At 42.5% G+C, this 15,368-nt stretch overlaps 1 protein-coding gene across 2 annotated transcripts; it reads right to left on the reverse strand.

Annotated features, from left to right (window-relative positions):
• Positions 1-1,075: 1,075 nt before the first annotated feature.
• Positions 1,076-12,304, reverse strand: LOC111957274 (transcription initiation factor IIB). 2 transcript variants are annotated; one of them, XM_070436621.1, is made up of 8 exons: positions 12,214-12,304; positions 10,726-10,838; positions 5,522-5,655; positions 5,082-5,228; positions 4,782-4,911; positions 4,316-4,461; positions 4,084-4,219; positions 1,076-3,770 (listed from the first exon to the last, which is right to left on the reverse strand). In XM_070436621.1, the coding sequence occupies exons 1-8, from the start codon at positions 12,228-12,230 to the stop codon at positions 3,637-3,639; spliced, it is 957 nt and encodes a 318-aa protein (XP_070292722.1). In that variant the 5' UTR covers positions 12,231-12,304; the 3' UTR covers positions 1,076-3,636. The 2 variants fall into 2 exon arrangements, with proteins under 2 accessions (XP_070292722.1, XP_070292721.1); XM_070436620.1 differs by having other exon boundaries at positions 4,084-4,461.
• Positions 12,305-15,368: the final 3,064 nt, after the last annotated feature.

Consider the following 15,368-nt stretch of genomic DNA (forward strand, 5'->3'; position numbering starts at 1 on the left):
CTCATCTGTGCCATTTTATAGCGTATGTGACAGCATAAGGCAGCGCCTTTCAGGCTACAACCCATAGGAACTCCCACGCAGTGGACTGTGTTAAAATGGCGCTGCCACATGCTTAAACAGCCTTTTGGCCACTAGAGGCCTCTATCATTCTCTATGGCCCCTTTTATACCTGGTTCTAACATGCATCCTTTRTCCTGATCTTGTCCTCCATTCTGATTGTGCCCACATTTTCAGATTGTTGTAAATGACTAAAAGATGCATTTTGATCAGATTGTGATGTTCCTGGCCACCCCCAGAGGTAGTCAGGCATGCATTGTACCTTGATATCTTACAAGTGTAGCTGGTGAAAACATTTAAATAATTATTCCGTCTTCTAAAAACAWTGACAGGTGGAACCATCGACTTATGGCATCAATATCTCTTTAAAAAAATATTATTTTGAAAGAATAGCTGTTAAATCATTTGCATGCAGGGATGAACCAGGAACTTGTCAGAGGACGAATATGAGACACATTTTAATAGGCTTCCACCATGTGAAAATATGGGCACAATCAGAATGTGGACAAGATCAGGACAAAAGATACATATTAGCGCCAGGTATAAACRAGGCTTACAAAGCTGGGGCTGGCTTTTGAGAAATAGCATGGAATTTTACTGAACAAAAATATAAATGCAATATCCAACAATTTCAAAGATTTTACTGAGTTACATAAGGAAATCAGTMAATTTGAAATAAATWAATTAGGCCCTAATCTATGGATTTCACATGACTGGGCAGGGGTGCAGGCATGGGTGGGCCTGGGAGAGCATAGGCTCACCCACTGGGGAGCCAGGCCCAGCCAATCAGAATTTGTTTTTTTCCCAGCAAAAGGGCTTTATTACTTTATTAGACAGAAATACTCCTCAGCACCCTTTTATTGCCACCAGCACCAGGTGCACCTGTGTAATGATCATGCTGTTTAATCAGCTTCATGATATACCACCCCTGTTAGGTGGATGGATTATCTTGGCAAAAGGAGAAATGCTCACTAACAGGGATAAAAACATTTGTGCACAAAATTTGAGAGAAATAATGGAACATTTCTGGGATTTTTTATTTCAGCTCATGAAACATGGGACCAACACTTTACATGATGCATTTATATTTTTGTTCAGTGCATGGCGCTAATATGTATCTTTTGTCCTGATCTTTGAAGTCAAGGTAAGTGGATAACTAAAATGTGATCTGTTTTATAAGTATCTACAGCTCTGGCAGAAGAGTAGTTGGCACTAATTTACCTTAATTAATCCAGGAGAAGCATTGAAAGCAAGTTCCCCTTATTAAGCTACAGTGTAACGTTCAGTCAGGTTCAACTTTGCAAATACGTGATGTAATGAAAGCCAGATGACCTTTGACTCCCTTAAAATACCTTTTTTTTTTTTTTTAAGATACAATGGTGTGTTGAACACTTGCTTTATTTGCAATGCTAGGCCCACAACTGTACACCAGGCAGTGGGAACGAGACTAGCTGAAACTAGATAAACTTGGGCTGTCCTCAAAGGCCAGAGAGGTACTGATCAATGTACTCAATGGAACTTCAGCTTAGTAATAGAGAAAAGTTTCTTAACACTCCAAATGGTACATAAGCAGTATTAGTCAACACAGAAAAAATCTCATTCTGTAAACAAAGTTTAATGTTAATCAATGCATGAGGTGTTCAACATGCTTTTCAGAAAAGCATTTAATTTACTTAATACAAAGCAAACAAGCTAACAAAATAGAACCTGCATTTCCTACAAAAGAAAATGTATATAGTATGAAACCAGCCTAATATTGCAAACACCAATTACATTTTCTCACTTGGACATACAGTGAGGGGAAAAAGTATTTGAYCCCCTGCTGATTTTGTACGTTTGCCCACTGACAAAGAAATGATCAGTCTATAATTTTAATGGTAGGTTTATTTGAACAGTGAGAGACAGAATAGCAACAAAAAAATMCAGAAAAACRCATGTCAAAAATGTTCTAAATTRATTTGCATTTTAATSAGGGAAATAMGTATTTGACCCCTCTGCAAAACATGACTTMGTACTTGGTGGCAAAACCCTTGTTGGCAATCAGAGCTCAGACGTTTCTTGTAGTTGGCCACCAGGTTTGCACACATCTCAGGAGGAATTTTGTCCCACTCCTCTTTGCAGATCTTCTCCAAGTCATTAAGGTTTCGAGGCTGAAGTTTGGCAACTCGAACCTTCAGCTCCCTCCACAGATTGTCTATGGGATTAAGGTCTGGAGACTGGCTAGGCCACTCCAGGACCTTAATGTGCTTCTTCTTGAGCCACTCCTTTGTTGCCTTGTGTTTTGGGTCATTGTCATGCTGGAATACCCATCCACGACCCATTTTCAATGCCCTGGCTGAGGGAAGGAGGTTCTCACCCAAGATTTGACGGTACATGGCCCCGTCCATCGTCCTTTTTTTGATGCGGTGAAGTTGTCCTGTCCCCTTAGCAGAAAAATACCCCAAGCATAATGTTTCCACCTCCATTGTTGACGGTGGGGATGGTGTTCTTGGAGTCATAGGCAGCATTCCTCCTCCTCCAAACACGGCGAGTTGAGTAGATGCCAAAGAGCTCCATTTTGGTCTCATCTGACCACAACACTTTCACCCAGTTGTCCTCTGAATCATTCAAGTGTTCATTGGCAAACTTCAGACGGGCATGAATATGTGCTTTCTTGAGTAGGGGGACCTTGGGCGCTGCAGGATTTCAGTCCTTCACGGCGTAGTGTGTTACCAATTGTTTTCTGGTGACTATGGTCCCAGCTGCCTTGAGATCATTGACAAGATCCTCCCGTGTAGTTCTGTGCTGATTCCTCATCGTTCTCATGATCATTGCAACTCCACGAGGGTGAGATCTTGCATGGAGCCCCAGGCCGAGGGAGATTGACAGTTTTTGTGTTTCTTCCATTTGCGAATAATCGCACCAACTGTTGTCACCTTCTCACCAAGCTGCTTGGCGATGGTCTTGTAGCCCATTCCAGCCTTGTGTAGGTCTACAATATTGTCCCTGACATCCTGGAGAGTTTGGAATCTGATTGATTGATTGCTTCTGTGGACAGGTGTCTTTTATACAGGTAACAAACTGAGATTAGGAGCACTCCCTTTAAGAGTGGTGCTCCTAATCTCAGCTCGTTACCTGTATAAAAGACACTGGAAGCCAGAAATCTTTCTGATTGAGAGGGGGTCAAATACTTATTTCCCTCATTAAAATGCAAATCAATTGAGAACATTTTTGACATGTGTTTTTCTGGATTTTTTTGTTGTTATTCTCTCTCACTGTTCAAATAAACCTACCATTAAAATTATAGACACATCATTTCTTTGTCAGTGGGCAAACGTACAAAATCAGCAGGGGATCAAATACTTTTTTCCCTCACTGTATATACAGTATATATACCACTCAAATGAAATACTGTAAGTACAGTTTGCAATCTCATTTTTTAAAGTATTGGAATGTGTGTCCTGTACTTGTCTGTATTCCTGCAAAAAGTGCCTTCACAATGGCCTGAAGTCTTAAGTTAATTAACAAGGGGGGAAAAATCGCTAATAGAATAAAAACTAGAAAAATAACCTTTAAAGTGTCGTCGGGGCGAGTGGGTCTTCACAGCTGGGGCAGTTTGTCCACAGGGGTGTGGAATTTGAAGTCCGGGGGGAAGAGGTCGGCCGCTCGGGGGTAGATGAGTCGGTACGACTGTCTGATTGTGACGTCTGCCACACCGGCGATGTCTCCAATCTCTGTCCAAAAAGGGAGAGGACTTGCAGAAATGACTACTGGTGCTTCAAGTCTTCAGACCATTGGTGATAATTGTGTTCTCAGAAATATGAGTTTGTGAACATTCAGAAACAGTTTGTGTGAGCTCTCTAGTCAGAAATACAAGTGTGGACCACAAACAGTACACTGTTGTGCTGTTGTTCGTGCCTGAAATTTACTGAACCATGTTTTAAGGTTCATAGACAAACACAAATAGTTCAGATTCAGCCCATCAAGAAGACCTTAAAAAGACAACCACCACCACTATCTCCACCATCCTCCCACCCACAATCTCACCTTTCTGGGTCTTCTTCTCGGCGGAAGCCTGGGAGGCCATGTAGATGGCGGCGGCGGCCACAGAGATGGGGCTCCTGCCGGGCACCAGGTCCTGCTCCACGGCCTTCCGGGCGATGTAGGTGGCCGCCATCTGCACCTGCTTAGGCAGGCCCAGGTTGGAGCAGAAGCGGGACATGAAGTCTCCGGTGNGCTCCACGGCCTTCCGGGCGATGTAGGTGGCCGCCATCTGCACCTGCTTAGGCAGGCCCAGGTTGGAGCAGAAGCGGGACATGAAGTCTCCGGTGGTGATGAGGTCCACGCTGGTCTCCAGGGCCTTGAGGATCAGCTTGAAGCAGCGGCCGATCTCCTTCTTGGAGATGCGGGACACCGCGCAGATCTCTGCGGGGGATGGATGACAACAAGGGAGTCATTAGTGAAACCTTCAGGGTCGTTTTAATAAGACATGCAAGGGAGAACATTTGAAAACGAAAGACGAAAATAAAAATCCCTGTTTCAGTCAGTTTTCCTCTGTTTGGTGCCTAATGAACACGATCCAGGTCAATTTCATAACCGTGAAGTCTTGATTTAAAATTTGTAGCGGCCGAAACAACAAGCACTCACTCTAAGACGTTGCTTGGAACATGCTAATATGATCTTAAAACCATAGATGATTCGATATGCAATTCCATGCTCTAAACATCCTCTTTAGAGGAGCTCACCTTTAAACGTCCGAGGCACGCCCTCTTGTCTGCAGGCGATGTAAAGGCAGGCTGATGCGATGGCGTCGTTGGCCCTGCCCTTCAGGCTCTTCTGTTCGTACACTTGCTTAAATAAGTTATTTGTTCGGTCCTGTGGGTCAAAGACACCATTTACCCTCAGTTTGCTGTGAACATTCATATAGTTTAGTTCAGAGAAAACCTGCCAAAGAACTTGAGTTTTGGAAATAGATGAATCAGCTAGCTAGCTGCTAGGTTCCACAAAGCGAAACAAATGAAAGTAGAAGAGAGAATGGGACTCACTATGATGTTCCTTGGTAGGTTGATCCGGTCGGCCATGGTGGTAATCTCTTTGAAGGCGTTTAGCATGGCGCGGTCTGAACTGCTCATAGTCCGCCGGTTCTGGTACTTGGAGTTGCCGAACTCGTCAAAACTAGCCGCGCCTGTTCCCTATGGTGACAACAGAATTGTTGGAAACATTAGTGATATAGACTTACTACCTGGTAAATCTTATGACAATTAAGTATCTTATGGAAACCTGTGGAACCTGATGTAGGCCATATCACACACAAAAAGAGGAGCATACATTTTATTTTCATTGAATTTCTTTGTCTGGCGCCACTAAGACCACAAACATTAAAATCGTTTTAAGCATCTTTCTCTGTAAGTGGTGACTATAGCTAGGTGGCAGGGCCTCTGTGCCAGTTGTGGCGCCAGGTAAGATGGCCAATGTGTGTACTTACCTTGCTGATCATGGTGGTCAAGTCTCCCCCGTTGAGGAGTGGGTTCTGGGCGTCGCCCACTCTAGACGGGTCTTTGGTGGCTTTCTCATTGGTGAACGTCCTCCACTCTGAGCCGACGTCAATCACCCTGTCACCTGGGGAACCACACACATTACTGGGCTCCCGAGTAGCGCAGCGGTCTACGTGGTAGAGGCGTCACTACAGACCCTGGTTCGATTCCAGAATCACAACCGGCCGTGATTGGGAGTCCAATAGGGCGGTGCACAATTGGCCCAGCGTCGTCCGGGTTTGGCCGGGGTTATGCCGTCATTGTAAATAAGAATTTGTTCTTAACTGACTTGCCTAGTTAAAAAAGGTTAAATAACTAAATAAAAACTACACGGGGCTAAGCTCAAATACGTTTAAACAACTTCCTTTCCCCATTTACCTTACTCTCCTTCAGCACTTACATTAATACATAAAGGAGGTAAAAGCCATAAACATCAAGCACCCACTGTATTGATTTCACCATCATAGCATAATAGCGTGATGTATTGTTGTCTCTACTTTCCTGCCCTTTGTGCTGTTGTCTGTGCAAAATAATGTTTGTACCATGTGTTGTACTGCTACCATGTTGTATTGCTRCCATGTTGTGTTGCTACCATGCTATGTTTTCATGTGCTGCTGCCATGCTATGTTGTTGTCTTAGGTCTCTCTTTGTGTAGTGTTGTGGTGTCTCTCTTGTCGTGATGTGCGTTTTGTCCTATATTTGTATTTTATTTTTAATCCCACCCCTGTCCCCGCAGGAGGCCTTTTTCCTTCTGGTAGGCCGTATGTTCTTAACTGACTTGCCTTGTTAAATAAAATAACTTGGTGGAAGCATTATTTTATTTAAGTCCTTCCTTCTGTGACAAAAAGAGAAGAGGAAATTCAATATTAGGAAGGGAAGCGGTATTCAGTGACATTGGGACCAGGGCTAACACTTCATAAATGTAAATAAGAATAGTAACTACAGTTGAAGTCGGAAGTTTACATACACTTAGGTTGGAGTCATTAAAACTCGTTTTTCAACCACTCCACAAATTTCTTGTTAACAAACTATAGTTTTGGCAAGTCGGTTAGGACATCTACTTTGTGCATGACACAAGTCATTTTTCCAACAATTGTTTACAGACAGATTATTTCACTTATAATTCACTGTATCACAAATCCAGTGGGTCAGAAGATTACATACACTAAGTTGACTGTGCCTTTAAACAGCTTTGAAAGTCCAGAAAATGATGTCATGGCTTTAGAAGCTTCTGATAGGCTAATTGACATAATTTGAGTCAGTTGGAGGTGAACCTGTGATGTATTTCAAGGCCTACCTTCAAACTCATGCCTCTTTGCTTGACATCATGGGAAAATCAAAACAAATCAGCCAAGACCTCAGGAAAAAAAATGATAGACCTCCACAAGTCTGGTTCATCCTTGAGCAATTTCCAAACGCCTGAAGGTACCACGTTCATCTGTACAAACAATAGTACGCAAGTATAAACACCATGGGACCACGCAGCCGTCATCCCGCTCGGGAAGGTGACGCGTTCTGTCTCCTAAAGATGAACGTACTTTAGTGTGAAAAGTGCAAATCAATCCCAGAACAACAGCAAAGGACCTTGTGAAGATGCTGGAGGAAACAAAGTATCTATATCCACAGTAAAACAATCCTATATCGACATAACCTGAAAGGCCGCTCAGCAAGGAAGAAGCCACTGCTCCAAAACCCGCCATAAAAAAAGCCAGACTATGGTTTGCAACTGCACATCGTACTTTTTGGAGAAATGTCCTCTGGTCTGATGAACGGAAATAGAGATCTGTTTGGCCATAATGACCATCATTATGTTTGGAGGAAAAAGGGGGATGCTTGCAGCCGATGAACACCATCCCAACCGTGAAGCACGGGGGTGGCAGCATCATGTGGGGGTGCTTTGCTGCAGGAGGGACTGGTGCAATTCACAAAATAGATGGTATCATGAGGAAAGAAAATTATGTGGATATATTGAAGCAACATATCAAGACATCAGTCAGGAAGTTAAAGCTTGGTCGCAAATGGGTCTTCCAAATGGACAATGACCCCAAGCATACTTCCAAAGTTGTGGTAAAATGGCTTAAGGACAACAAAGTCAAGGTATTGGAGTGGCCATCACAAAGCCCTGACCTCAATCCTATAGAAAATGTGTGGGCAGAACTGAAACAGCGTGTGCAGCAAGGAGGCCTACAAACCTGACTCAGTTACACCAGCTCTGTCAGGAGGAATGGGCCAAAATTCACCCAACTTATTGTGGGAAGCTTGTGGAAAGCTACCCGAAACGTTTAACCCAAGTTTACAATTTAAAGGCAATGCTACCAAATACTAATTGAGTTTATGTAAACTTCTGACCCACTGGGAATATGATGAAAGAAACAAAAGCTGAAATAAATCATTCTTTCAACTATTATTATGACATTTCACATTCTTAAAAATAAAGTGGTGATCCTAACTGACCTAATACAAAGCATTTTTACTAGGATTAAATGTCAGGAATTGTGAAACTTAGTTTAAATGTATTTGGCTAAGGTGTTTGTGAACTTCCGACTTCAACTGTACGTAGGTGCGATACAATATGTATTGCAATTCTATTGGTGTCCCGATGTTTTTATTATTTAAAAAATGTTAGATCCTGGGCTGTATCACAACCGGCCATCGGGAGTCCCATAGGGTGGCGCACAATTGGCCCAGCGTCGTCCGGGTTAGGGGAGGGTTTGGCAGTCATTGTAAAATAAGAATWTGTTCTTAACTGACTTGCCAAGTTAAATAAAGGTTAACGACCCTAAGCACACAGCCAAGACAACGCAGGAGTAGCTTCGGGACAAGTCTCTGAATGTCCTTGAGTCGCCCAGCCAAAGCCGGGGACTTGAACCCGGTCRAACATCTCTGGAGAGACCTGAAAATAGCTGTGCAGTGATGCTCCCCATCAAACCTGACAAAGTGTCAGAGAAGAATGGGAGAAACTCCCCAAATACAGGTATGCCAAGCTTGTAGTGTCATACCCAAGAAGACTCGAGGCTGTAATCGCTGCCAAAGGTGCTTCAACAAAGTACTGAGTAAAGGGTCTGAATACTTATGTAACTGTAATATTTCCGTTTTTTTTTTATACATTTGCAAAAAATCTAAAAACATGTCTTTGCTTTGTCATTATGAGGTATTGTGTGTAGATTGATGAGGGGGGGGGAAACAATTTAATCMATTTGAGAAAAAAGGCTAWAACGAGGTCTGTATACTTTCCGAATGGGACTCAAAATGGGAGTCCCATAGGACTGTTACGTTCAGATAGAGCCCTGTAATGCAATCTGTTGCTCTAACTAGGGTGGCTTTCCAAGGCCGTCTAAGGAAGGCGTGGACAGATTTGATTCTATTGTATCTTTGAGAGGATGTTATGTTTCTATAATTTCCTGGTATTATGCACTCTAGCTATGTGACAGGTCATACATGACGTCTTTAGTCCCCCTCTGCTCACAATTTCTTTTTTTTACCCTATCGTGTGTGTACTTTACTGTATTTATACTTGGAATATATATTTTCAACATGAACAATTCAAAAATCGCTGGAGGACATCTGTAAGGGCCTTGCTACTCAAGTCACATGTCATAATAACAGCACAAACACATCACTCCCCCCGAACTAGAGGTTAGGACTGTGTCTATAGAAGTGTAGGCCCAGAAGTTTCAAGTTTTAATGTCACGGGCACAAGTACAGTGAAATGCCTTTCTAAACCCAACAATCCAGCGATCAATATCAATGTAGTACTAACAAATAACACAAGGAAGAACAAAAACACACAAGAAATAAAGAAAATAAATAAGAAAACGAGAAAGTAAGCACTATATACAAGGTCAATTCCAATACCATATAGATATAGAACAGCGTGCAGGAATACTGGAGTGATAGAGGTAGATATGTATAGGGGTAAGGCGACTAGGCATCAGGATGTATGATAAACAGAGTAGTAGCAGCGTAAATGAGGAAATAAAAATGCATTAAAGGGTCAACTCAGTCCGGGTAGCCATTTTGTCAATGCTCTCGATGGTGTAGCTATAGAACTTTAAGGATCTGAGGGCCCATGCCAAACTTCCTGAGGGGGAGAGCCGCTGTCACGCCTTCTTCACGACTGTGCGCTTGAACCATTTTAAGTCCTCAGTGATTTGGACCCGAGGAACTTGAAGCTTTCGACCCGCTCCATTGCAGCCCTGTCGATGTGGATGGGGTCGTGCAACAGTCACGATAACAGCTGAAACCTCCCTCGGGAGGTAGAAGGGTCGGCATTTGACAATCAGGTATTCCAAGACTTGTGAACAATGGGTCGAGACTACCACTGCGCTCGAGTCAGAACACCATTTGTTGTTGATTAAGAGGCTCACCGCTCCCCTCTCGATTTCCCTGACTCTACTGTCCTGTCCGCTCGGTTAATGGAGAATCCATCGGAGGTCATCCATCTTCTTATCAATTGGCGAATAGAATGAAGGGAAGAGGTAGCCGGTTTTCCTTTCACCTTAATCTCGCCAGGATGTCCCCTCTCATGCCTCTAACACTGGTGGTTTCTCTTGGGTACCCCGAAAATTGGGTCGGAATTACAGAAAGAGCCCAGGGCAGATGAGTCAAAGTTGAAGCCGGAATTGGGGTGAGTAACTGCTGATCCAATGTTCAAAAGTTCTTGTCGGTTATAAGAAATGAAAGTGAATTAGAGAAAATAAAGTACATAAGGCCTCTGTGTATGTTATGTTACGCTATTTACCTACTGCAAAGACATCTCCTCCATACAGATAAGGCTTTGTGTCAGTCTGTTGACGTGTGTGTGTGTGTGTGTGTGTGTGTGTGTGTGTGTGTGTGTGTGTGTGTGTGTGTGTGTGTGTGTGTGTGTGTGTGTGTGTGTGTGTGTGTATTACTATCCTCATGGGTACCAGAAATCCCCAACAGTCCCCACAAGGATAGTAAAACAAGGATAATTCTCTCTCATGGGGTCATTTCCCACATCCCCACGGCGACAAAGGCTATTTTAAGCTTAGGGGTTAGGTTTAGGTTTACAATAAGAGTTAGGTTTAGGGGTTAAGGTTATGGTTAGGGAACACAGGATTTTGAATGGAAATACATTTTAGGTCCCCACAAGGATAGTAAAACATATGCTATGTGTGTGCAGCCTATCACTCACCCACTACAAGGCCACACTCGGGGCAGATCATATCCCCTGCTCTGTAGTCTTCCACCAGCATGGAGTCTGGGTGGTTGGGGCACTGCACCTTAGGAAGGGCCTGGCCGTCTCCACTGCAAGTAAAGAATAGATCCCAGAGGTCAGCCAACAGTTACCTCTTACCTTTGACCCTGCCTAGTGAGAGTTAACCCAGCACTGGGTGTGATTGTATTTATCTCCATAAAGCTGGTTTACTGCCAAGGACATGGTATTAGTTTACTTAACTCTATACACTTCAGTGAACACTGCACAGTTGATAAAGCCGATTGACACTGCTCAAGGTGAGAAAGTATGTTTAGTGAGTTGGCAAATTATGATAATGACAAGGAAATTGTGTAGGCCTGTTAAAATCGTACACAAATTGTTAAGCATGTCAGACTGCCTTTCCCTTAATCTGAGAAATATGAGGATCATATTTACCTTTTAATAATATAAAAACAAAAGGCACTTCTTGAAAATGACATACAATGTTGCAAAAGCAATTATGGCTGCTTGTTTTACAACAGTAACTGTTCACAAGCATCAACACCAGTCATAATGTTACTTGTTTATTGATCGAATATGTATATGCATACCAAGATAAATGGACTGGGAAGTAGGCCTACTACAATACTAATGCAGAAAAGCCACTGCAGAGATTGTGTCAACATAATGTAGATGAGTTTCCAACCTAAATTATGATTCAGTGGTGATGTGGCCAAAAAACGTAGGACAATGTTACCCAAAAAATGGKCTTCCAGCGTTTCAGAAAATTATYCTCGACACCAATTCGATTCTACAATACCAAAACATAACCCATTTAGCTAACGGACTTGGCGGCAACCTGTGGCTAGTGAAAAGTGAAAACAAGCTATTTTGAGACAGCCAGTGAAATAAATTGCTGGTTAAACAACCCAATCAACTTGCAGTGTCCTTGTGACAATTATCTATTCAATGGCTGAATAACTTCTCATGATTAAATCACTGTCTAGGTGTCCGTTGACACTCGGCTACTGTAAATACATTAATGTAGCTAGCAAATTGGATTTAGCCAGCTGAGCTGGCCAGACAACATCACCTTGCGAAGTTGCGACATCACCCATCCCTAAAAACATTGCTTATTGACACTCGCGTTTGCATCATGATTTGGAAGTTAGATATCRTGTTGCGCTACCTAACATTATATCGGATGTTTACAAACAATATGATCAAGTTGACATGATATACGATAGAGACAATGTGTAAAACTGTGATTTGATAACGTTAGTGTTTTTGGTAGGCTAGCGAAGGTTAGCTAAAAGTCAGTAATGGACATTCCGGCGGCTATGATGGAAAACACTGGAAACAAGCGTCTCTCCGTGTTGATCGCCATCATCATTGTTCATCATTGTTCAATAACTTTCACTTTCCCATATGAAAAGACACTGATGCAAAACACAGAAAACAGCTTGGGATACATATTGTACACACCGGCTTGTTGACGCCATGTTCACTAGCTACTTCTTTATATCGGGAACAATGGCTTCTTCTACCTTTTATATATGTATTTTCGGCCCACGTGGTTAAATGACGACGGAAAGGCAAAAGGCTCAAACTTCAAAAAGCGATTCAAATATGAGGACTGGATGTAGGCTACTTGTAAAAGTATAATGTACTGTCCCAGACCAATGCTTTTGACACTTCAAWATTGATAAAACAATTATCATTATCAAATTAAATCATATAAGTTCCTAACCGTGTCACCTTCAGTCACTGAGCGTAACATGGAAGTGAATAAAGATAATCAAGTGTAACCAAAAGGCAAAACCATTTAAACAAACTTGTRGATTTTTGTGTGTTTGTGTCTCTCAAACTTTATAAAGAAAAAGTAATCTTATTATTACATGCTTGCTTATTTTTGCAATGAATACTAGCCAACACCTCTTCAAGCTGGGCAGCTGGAACAAATCCCCCAACCCTGTTCCCATCAGAGATGATAATTTCCACTTGCCAGCCACTAAAGAAAAAAAGCACTTACATGCTGGGTTATGTGTACCGTGTTGCCTACATGGGAAAACATCATTGGAAAACGTGCTCAAACAGCAATGGTAGTGGCATAACCTTACTTAACCCCATTCAACAAACTGACTCAACTCTGAGCAGCCAATACAGCAGTCTCACGTTGTAAGAGCCGTAGCAGACAGGCCTGTCTATGAAGCTGTCAGAGGTGGCATTGTCTCTGTGTGCCAGCCTGTGCTCCTATCCTCGTGCTAGTCTCGGACTGTATTGCCTTGATTCTCTCTCACCGACACAACCCCCGTACTATTGACCTCAAAATCTCTGGTTGGACAACCACCACATAATGAGTCATTGGCAAGAGATCCATTGACAGAGAATTTAAAGAGAAATCAAATGTTTCACAAATCATTTATGGCTGTATTACATTGACTGTGGCATGCACCTTGAGCTGTTTGGATTACATTGATTMATGGATTACATTGCCATAAATACACAAGCCTTGTCAGCAGCACATATTTTATTCAATTGCACATTGTCCAATGACATTGAAGACTAGTAGGAGGTGAATAGAATTATTCTCCTTTCACCTGTAAGACAACAGCAGGTGGAGCTAAATCCAAAAATGTCAGATACGGCCATTATTAAAGGCTCTTTCAGGCTTTCAAATGCTAAATACTGAATCATATTATTATTGTACTAAAGTCTCATGATGAATTAACATACAGAATTAATTTGTATCAATTATGTAAAGATTCATTCCTCTGAATATCTGAGATTCTCAAAGGAAAGGCATTGCTGACGCCTGTCAGATCTTACAACACCAGGATGCCTGGATATGTATTTTACGTGTCAGCTAACCACATCACATTGTTCATGTGCTTGTCGGAACTAGTGCCGTGATCAACCCTGTGACATATGTTATAGCAATCTGTCAGTCGATGACACAATCAATGACGTGGCACGCAACCATTGGTTGATGCAAGCAACACACTAGTGACACATTAGTGACACACTAGTGATGATGTCACACTAATGGCGATGCGTCATCCTGGTGAGCAGTCTCATCCAACTGTTGCTAATGCTGCCAGCACTGTGTGGTGTGAGTCCCTGAGTCCCATCTGAGGGACCTCTGTTGGATCCTCTACCCATTGCCACAGCAGCACAACGATTATTATCTCATCTGCACTGATAAACACAAACAACACTCTCAATGAGTCACACAGAACACCATACAGCTAGACAGTACATGGCAGGCGGTACCGGAGCGCCAAGTCTAGGTCCAAGAGGCTTGTTATCAGCTTCTACCCCCAAGAGATAAGACTCCTGAACATCTAATCAAATGGCTACCCAGACTATTTGCATTGCCCCCCCTTTTTTACACTGCTGCTACTCTCTGTTATTATCTATGCAGTCACTTTAATAACTCTACCTACATGTACATATTACCTCAATCACCTTGACTAACCGGTGCCCCCGCACATTGACTCTGTACCGGTACCCCCTGTATATAGCCTCACTATTGTTATTTTACTGCTGCTCTTTAATTATTTGTTACTTTTATTTCTTATTCTTATATTTATTTGTAAGTTTATTATATATATTTTTTTAACTGCATTGTTGGTTTGGGCTTGTAAGTAAGCATTTCACTGTAAGCTCTACACCTGCTGTAGTCGGCGCATGTGACAAATACAATTTGATTTGATTTACATGTTCTTACCATTGCAGACTGCTGAGGGTAGGATGACTCATGATAATGTCCGGAATGGTATTAAAGACATAATGTGTTTGAAACTATTCCATTCACTCCATTCCAGCCATTGTTATGTGCCGTCCTTCCCTCAGCAGCCTCCATTGGTTCTTACATCAGCCTACATCAACTGACTGTTCCTCACCTGAGCCACCCCAGGCTGTTGACATTCTTTATCAGCCATGATTACTGATTCAGACTGTGTCAGGCACTGTCTCAGGCAGCCTCATTCGAAGAACGTGAATATGCACAGACATCTCAGTAACCGTGAATATAAGGCTGTAGCTGTAGTCACTTGGTGTTATTACTTATAATATTACAATCTGGTATACTGGGATTGGGGACATGTCGTGCTTACTAGTCATCAATTGTCATGGAAAGAGGTGTGTCTGAGATTGTGTTTTCATCTGGGAAGTTCATGCAAATTCAGGAGGGACTAGGCTACTAACTAGGTAGTTATAATGTGTGCACTTTCCAGACAGCACATAAAATCATTAACTGTTATGATTGCCTCAGGTGTTCCTCAMGGGATGATGGGTGAAGGGTGTTGTTGTATGAGAATTTATTTGGTAAGGGAAGGAGGGATCTCTAGCTTTGTCAACACATGACCTGGTTGCTAAGTGGTGGGTATGTCTGTACGTCTGCTGCTGCCCCTGGGGGCCGGTCCTCATGACACAACGGCTCCACCTATTCCCCATTGCTGTGACCACGACCACAACCCTGTATGCAAAATTTCCTTTTGTAAAATAGCCGAAGACAAAGTCATTAATATTCATAAGTTACGTTGGGTGATTGGTTGAGCCTTTTTGGGTGAATGAGGTCACACAGATGCGCTGCAGAGCCATCTGATTGGGCGCATTTCTTTGCCCAGGCGTTGCTG

The sequence above is a fragment of the Salvelinus sp. IW2-2015 genome, linkage group LG32 (genome assembly GCF_002910315.2).
Source record: "Salvelinus sp. IW2-2015 linkage group LG32, ASM291031v2, whole genome shotgun sequence".
NCBI lineage: Eukaryota > Metazoa > Chordata > Actinopteri > Salmoniformes > Salmonidae > Salvelinus > Salvelinus sp. IW2-2015.